At 41.6% G+C, this 8,198-nt stretch overlaps 1 protein-coding gene across 1 annotated transcript in view; it reads right to left on the bottom strand.

Moving 5' to 3' along the window:
* The window catches only part of LOC101861621, a gene marked incomplete at its 3' end in the record, with an annotated part of 18,680 nt that overhangs the window by 4,481 nt on the left and 6,001 nt on the right, over positions 1-8,198 (bottom strand). The window contains 5 exon segments of the mRNA XM_013089169.2: positions 502-729; positions 1,779-1,872; positions 5,022-5,213; positions 6,730-6,843; positions 7,450-7,622. Of these exon segments, the coding sequence (XP_012944623.1) occupies positions 502-729; positions 1,779-1,872; positions 5,022-5,213; positions 6,730-6,843; positions 7,450-7,622 (801 nt within the window).

The following is an 8,198-nucleotide window of genomic DNA, read 5'->3' as shown; positions in this document are numbered from 1 at the left end:
CAGCAGCTGATTTTTTTTGGTTTTTTTTTGGTCTCCTCGTGGTAGTCACAGTGTCTGCAATGGGGTTCCCACATGGGGTTGATTCTGTCTATGTGCTTGTTGGTGTGTAAGTGTCCAGGAGGAAATAACTAAAACGAAACATCAGAGAAAGAAGAAAACGTGACTTTTGTGATAGACCAGACCATTTCAACTTCCTGTGTATACTCTCAGGTACCGCTATCCAATAAGCGTCCCCCCCTCCACTTTCGCTTATTTATTTTCAGTTTTATTGCATACTCCCCCCCCCCCCTCCCCTCCCCCTCCTTATTCCATACACCCCGTTTACTATTTTCCTTTTCCAACTTGCCACGACCGACGATCATGTGAAACATTATATCGAGAATCTAGATATCTGAATTAAACTTCTTTTAAACTTCTGTTTTAAAAAATGGAGATAGGACAAGAAAGCACTGAGGTGGCGATGTATATATAAATATACGGACATAAAACTGCTTCCTGTACCGGCTAAGAAGATGACTGGTGCTTGCGGAAGTCCGTCACGACGACCTTCGTCTTTGATCTTGATTTCCGGCGGTGGGATGAACGTTAGCGTGGGCAGCTGCAGAGTCACGTCAGGTTCTGCGGCGGGGGCCGGGGAGAGTGGGGGCGCTGAGGCATTCTGGGAGGAAGCTGGCGGCGTGGACCGTCGCGATCTCCGGCCGGATGCCGGTCTGGCTTGTGCGGGAGGGGCTGTGGATGATTGTGGATGATTGTGAATGATTGTGGATGATTGTGGATGATGGGATAACGTAATGTTCTTTGACACCCACGATACCCACAGAGTTCTACTCAGATTTGTTTGAAAAAAGAGAAGCACATCCACACAGTAATAGTCATTTAGTGCTGGGGAAAAGTAAGACAGACAGAAACAAAAGGGGGAAAGTAAAGAAGTGGAACCTTCCACTGACACCTCCCAACCAAGAAGAAGAAGAAGAAGAAGAAGAAGAAGAAGAAGAAAAAAAAAGCAAAGGTGATAAACAGCACGAGTATAGCGTATATTCCCACCAACAGCAAGCTGTATGTGCTTTACAACACATCATTACCCCAGCAGACCATAGAACACTCAGGAACATTCTCAGCTTCCCAGGAAGCATACAGTGCAAGCTGCCGACCAAGCACTCAAATACTAACAAATTGAGGAAGAGGAAGAGGAAGAGGAAGAGGAAGAGGAAGAGGAAGAGGAGGAGGAGGAGGAGGAAGAGGAGGAGGAGGAGGAGGAGGAGGAGGAGGATACGCTAATCCTTCCCTTGTTCAATGTCAGTTTTGTCACAGATTCAAATACAAAATGTGACATTCATTCAGACAAACTCATTTTCTTCACTCACTCCATTCAAGAAAGAAATATTCTCTCCTGTAGCTCGGCTCACAACATCCACCGTTCGCCGCTCCCAACAGTTTGTTACATGCAGGCCATTTTTGACTCACTCAGTCCACTTTTCTTTCTTTCGAAACCAAACTGGCTACTGTAGGGTGCGCTGGCGGAGCGGTTAGTACGCTCATCTCTGAAGCGGAAAGTCTGGGTTCGAGCCTCGGTTCAGACACAGATTTTTTTCACCCCCTCCTGCCCACCCAGCAGTAATGAGTACCTGACTTGGAGTTGGGGAAGTAAAGGCGGCGTGGAAAGGAACTGGCCACCCTACCACAATATGCCCAAGGCCCAGGAAGTTGTCTCACTAACAAGGCAATCCCCAATGTCCGGATCGGATGCGGGAACAACTTTACTTTTACCGGCTACTCACATGGGATTCTGCCGTTTTCTAAGTTTTGCAGGAGGGTCTCAAATATGATGGACAGTTCGTCGTGTGTCGTCTCACCATCTTGGTCACCATCGACCTGAGGACAGAGATTTGACCGATGACACAAACCTATCATATAACCAGTCACCATTGACCTGTGTACAGAGATTTGACCAATGACCACAAACCTATCATGAAATCAGTCACCATTGACCTGTGTACAGAGATTTGACCAATGACCACAAACCTATCATGTAATCAGTCATCATTGACTTGTGTACAGAGATTTTACCAATGATCACAAACCTATCATGTAACCAGTCATCATTGACCTGTGTACAGAGATTTGACCGATGACACAAACCTATCATGTAATCAGTCATCATTGACCTGTGTACAGAGATTTGACCAATGACCACAAACCTATCATGAAATCAGTCACCATTGACCTGTGTACAGAGATTTGACCAATGACCACAAACCTATCATGTAATCAGTCATCATTGACTTGTGTACAGAGATTTTACCAATGATCACAAACCTATCATGTAACCAGTCATCATTGACCTGTGTACAGAGATTTGACCGATGACACAAACCTATCATGTAATCAGTCATCATTGACCTGTGTACAGAGATTTGACCGATGACACAAACCTATCATGTAACCAGTCATCATTGACCTGTGTACAGAGATTTGACCGATGACACAAACCTATCATGTAACCAGTCACCATTGACCTGTGTACAGAGATTTGACCAATGACCACAAACCTATCATGTAACCAGTCACCATTGACCTGTGTACAGAGATTTGACCGATAACACAAACCTATCATGTAACCAGTCACCATTGACCTGTGTACAGAGATTTGACCAATGACCACAAACCTATCATGTAACCAGTCACCATTGACCTGTGTACAGAGATTTGACCGATGACACAAACCTATCATATAACCAGTCATCATTGACCTGTGTACAGAGATTTGACCGATGACCACAAACCTATCATATAACCAGTCATCATTGACCTGTGTACAGAGATTTGACCGATGACACAAACCTATCATGTAACCAGTCATCATTGACCTGTGTACAGAGATTTGACTGATGACACAAACCTATCATGTAACCAGTCACCATTGACCTGTGTACAGAGATTTGACCGATGACACAAACCTATCATATAACCAGTCATCATTGACCTGTGTACAGAGATTTGACCGATGACCACAAACCTATCATATAACCAGTCATCATTGACCTGTGTACAGAGATTTGACCGATGACACAAACCTATCATGTAACCAGTCACCATTGACCTGTGTACAGAGATTTGACCGATGACACAAACCTATCATGTAACCAGTCATCATTGACCTGTGTACAGAGATTTGACTGATGACACAAACCTATCATGTAACCAGTCACCATTGACCTGTGTACAGAGATTTGACCGATGACACAAACCTATCATGTAACCAGTCACCATTGACCTGTGTACAGAGATCTGACCAATGACACAAACCAATCATGAAATCAGTCACCATTGACCTGTGTACAGAGATTTGACCGATGACACAAACCTATCATGTAACCAGTCATCATTGACCTGTGTACAGAGATTTGACTGATGACACAAACCTATCATGTAACCAGTCACCATTGACCTGTGTACAGAGATTTGACCGATGACACAAACCTATCATGTAACCAGTCACCATTGACCTGTGTACAGAGATTTGACCAATGACCTCAAACCTATCATATAACCAGTCACCATTGACCTGTGTACAGAGATTTGACCAATGACCACAAACCTATCAAACAAGATAGGTACCCCATTCGATGAACGGACTCAAAAAGAATCGGTCGTCAGTGTGGAACCAGTGCCCACTGTTTGTGAATGAAAACCTCACTAGTTCTCACTTGTTTACAATGGCGTCTTAGAAGACGGACATTCCCAAGATTAGATCTAAACGAAACTAATGAAAAACTGAAAATTAAACTACAGTGACTTCAGACTACTTAATACAACAGTGCACCCTTTAAATGATTCTGAACCACTATTAATTTTGTCAAATTCGAAAGTTCGGAAGTTTTGTGCGGCCAAAGTGACAAACTTGCACAAATATAAAATATGTAAATAACCAGTCACCATAGACCTGAGGGCAGACGTTTGTTTTAGCAGAGGTTTTATGGCGCTTGCAACTACATAAGGTCATGTGAGCGCCAAGGGGTGGATGTCAATAGAGAAGTCCTTTCAGGGAATCAGGCTTACTCTGCTCACCTCTCTAGCTTCAACAGTTCAAAGTCTGCTTCGACTATCAAGGCACCCCGGAAATAGCTGTTTACAAGAGAGTGACAAACATACAAAAGAAGTAGAGGAAAAAATGACGATAGTAAGGATGAGGAAAGAAAAAGCAGCAGTTCCCCCTATGTTGTTCCGGCACAGTATGAGCATGACATTGATAAATCAGCCCATTTACAATTCTACTGTGCATTAGAACACGTTAATATCCCATCTTTAGGAATGGCCTAAAGACACTTCAGTCAGTGGCGCTGCCCTGAGGGGGGGGTGTGGGGGAGGGGGGGGGGGCTGTGTACAGAGATTTGACCAATCACCATAAACCTATTATGTAACCATACAAAAAGAGTTTGCGGAAAAAACTGGGTCACAAGACACAAGCACTGATGTCACTGAACACACACGCTGCTACAAATCAGACGGACAAAATTTGTCCACCTGATTTTATACGCTTGTAAATTTTCCACACAAACTGCTGATGAAGGCAAGAAATCAACAGGAAGTCTTCCAAACAGTCTTAAAATTTCTTGACAAAGGCAGCCTGGAATCTCACAATGTAAAGTATCCCAGCATCGTCGTAAAAACTCACAATATAAAGTTTCCCTGAGTTATAAAACTCACAATATAAAGTTTCCCTGAGTTATAAAACTCACAATATAAAGTTTCCCTGAATCGTCGTAAAAACTCACAATATAAAGTTTCCCTGAGTTACAAAACTCACAATATAAAGTTTCCCTGAGTTATAAAACTCACAATGTAAAGTTTCCCTGTGTTATAAAACTCACAATACAAAGTTTCCCTGAATCGTCGTAAAAACTCACAATATAAAGTTTCCCTGAGTCGTCGTAAAAACTCAAAATATCGTCGTAAAAACTCTCAATATAAAGTTTCCCTGAATCGTCGTAAAAACTCACAATATCATCGTAAAAACTCACAATGTAAAGTTTCCCTGAGTCGTCGTAATGTTTGAGGACGGGCAGTGTCTTCTCCTTGAACGTGGCCATTCTGCGGGCCAAGGCGCTGGGCGAATCGTCCAATCGGCCGGTCTCCTTTCCCCGGCTCAACACGTTCTGCGTCAGTTTGTCTTCCTCGCAGTCCAGCAGGAACACCGCATCCACTCGGCTTATCTGGGACAGACGGACGGAATAATGGTGATATTAATAATAATGATGATAATAATGATGATGTTATATAATGATAACAATAATAATAATAACAATAATAATAATAATAACAATAATAATAATAATAATAATAATATTAATAATAATAATAATAATAATGATAATGATAACACTTAATAAATAGCATTTGCATATAAGACATAATTGTAATCAAAGTAAGCTCTATGCTTTTTACAATATTTCTCTCTGTATAACATATACATATCTTTATTATTATTATTATTATTATTATTATTATTAAGAACGCTCAGATAATCAAGTGACAAAACAACCCTTGTTAAGCCTAAAATAAATTACAAATCATATGGCCAACGCTCTTTTTCATATTTTGCCCCACTTGTCTGTAATAGGCTTCCAAAAACTATCAGAGAAGCAGAAAATCTAGAAATTTTTAAGAAGAAACTAAAAGCATTTCTATTTTCATCATATTTCGATTAGACAGAATGCATCCAAGCTGTAGATCGTTGTGAGTTTGTATGTGCGTATGTGCATATGTACGTATGTGTGTATGTGAGTATGTATGTGTGTGTGGTGCATGCGTGAGTGAATATGTGTTTGCATGAGTATGTAACACTATGTACCTTTAAAATTGATTTGTAAATCCATAATATGTATCATGTTAAGCGCATAGAGCATTGCATAAGTGGATATGCGCTATATAAATGCAATCCATTATTATTATTATTATTATTATTATTATTACAAGGAATTCCCGTAAACCCACTTAATGTATATTAACTGAACACAAAATATCCTTTGGCGCAGTCGGCACTCCGCAGCGAATATACAATGTCGAAGCAAATGATGGCCATTGCTACAAAATGACTGAATTTAACTTAAAATGGGCTTTCTTCTTACACATTTGATCTTAATGAAAATACAATAGTGCAACACTACGGTTCAAGTTATGGGTACTGGCAAAGTTTCATATTTTTTCATTCAGCAGTTTCTGAGAATATACTGTTCGCAAAATTTGGCCTTAGCTCCATTAGTAGTTATTATTGTTATTACTGCTATTATTATTACTATTATTATTATTATTACTATTATTATTATTTATAATCATCATTATTATTATCATTATAATTTCCATTATTATCATAAATATCATAGTTGTTGTCATACTATTGTCACTACAGTCCACTCAGTAAATTCACATCACAAAAAAAGGCACACTACATATTTTCCTACTGTAAGCAAACACAGAACAAACCCCCTCCCTTGTCCTCAAAGTCCTACTGTAAGCAAACACAGAACAAACCCCCACCCTTGTCCTCAAAGTCCTACTGTAAGCAAACACAGAACAAACCCCCACCCTTGTCCTCAAAGTCCTACTGTAAGCAAACACAGAACAAACCCCCACCCTTGTCCTCAAAGTCCTACTGTAAGCAAACACAGAACAAACCCCCTCCCTTGTCCTCAAAGTCCTACTGTAAGCAAACACAGAACAAATCCTAACCTTGTCCTCAAAGTCCTGGGCCTGCGCCATGTCCCGGGGGAAGCCCTGAATGATGAACCCGTTGGCCTCCGTGTTGTTGCGCAGACAGTCTTGTAGCAGGCTCAAGGTCACCTCCTGCGGAACGAACACACACACAGACAGCGAGTCTGGTTACTTCCAGTTACAGTGTTTGCTACTCCGGTTGAACACACACACACACACACACACACAAACACACACACACATATACACACACACACACACACACACACACACACACACACACACACACACACACAGTGGTTGCTACTCCGGTTCTCAGAAACACAGGGAAAAGTAGGGCAGGTGGAAAAGATAGGAAAGAAAGAAAGAACAAAGTGGATGGAATAGATTGTTGTTTTTGCTGTTGATGTTTTTCTCGTTGGTTTTTTGTTTTTGTTTTACCCGAATGGGCTGCTAACCCTTTGCCCAACGGATGCACAGGACAGGCTTCACTGGAGAAATGTTGTTGATGGCCTATGCTCCACTGGGAGTTAAAAAGGGCAAGAGAGAGAGAATAGATAAGATAAGATAGGATAAGGTACATCTTTATTGTCCAGATCCTGGCACATTGGTTTGGTGTTTCACCACGTACACACATACACACACACACACACGCGCATGCACACACACACAACACACACATACAACACACACACACACACACACACACACAACACACACACACACACACACACATACCTCCGGCGCCAGCTCCCCACTGACCACCAAATCTTTGACCATCTTCCACTTCTCGTCCGCGCCTCTGTTCCCGATCTCCGCCCGCAGCAGCTCGCCCAGATGGACGTTGACCCAGCCCGGATGTTTCTCAGCCAGTTTGTTCGCCTGCACAGACTTCCCGCTGCCAGGCCCGCCTACAGGAAGAAGAACGGAGTCAACGATGCACTACGGTCCGATATGTTACGCAGTGCGGTGAAATCAGGTGCTCGTCAATTTTTGGGCATATGGCGTTATTGGTATCAACTGACAGCTTAGTCATTTGCCTTACATTCAATTAGAAAATATCCATTTATCTCGAATAGATGTCGAGATATTTCAGATTGAAGGGGGTCAGGGTTGCCTGGTTTCAGAGGTGAAATTAGCGAGAAAATGGTCGCCAAAGTTTGGTAATTTCCATAGCTTGAGAGTCCTTGGAAACTGAAAATTGACATTGTTTGTGCCTTAAATCAATGTTTTTCCAGTAAAATCCACACAGAAATGTGTTTTTAAATGGATATAAAAGGTGCTGAGCCAAAAAAAAAAATATTAGAACAAAATTGGCCAACAGTCAGGAAAATGCCCATTTCTTTGATGTCATGGTTTTGAAGAGCGCCTGATGTCACCACCAGGCCTCATATAATGATATATTATAGAACTAGGGAACTGTTTCCTGTCTGTCTGTCCGTTTGTTTGTCATCCATCTGTCCTTCTCTCTCTCTCTCTCTCTCTCT

Source organism: Aplysia californica, unplaced genomic scaffold (genome assembly GCF_000002075.1).
Source record: "Aplysia californica isolate F4 #8 unplaced genomic scaffold, AplCal3.0 scaffold00886, whole genome shotgun sequence".
Classification (NCBI taxonomy): Eukaryota; Metazoa; Mollusca; class Gastropoda; order Aplysiida; family Aplysiidae; genus Aplysia; species Aplysia californica.
Note: the sequence above shows the minus strand (reverse complement) of the source record. Positions and strands in the feature narration are given on the sequence as shown.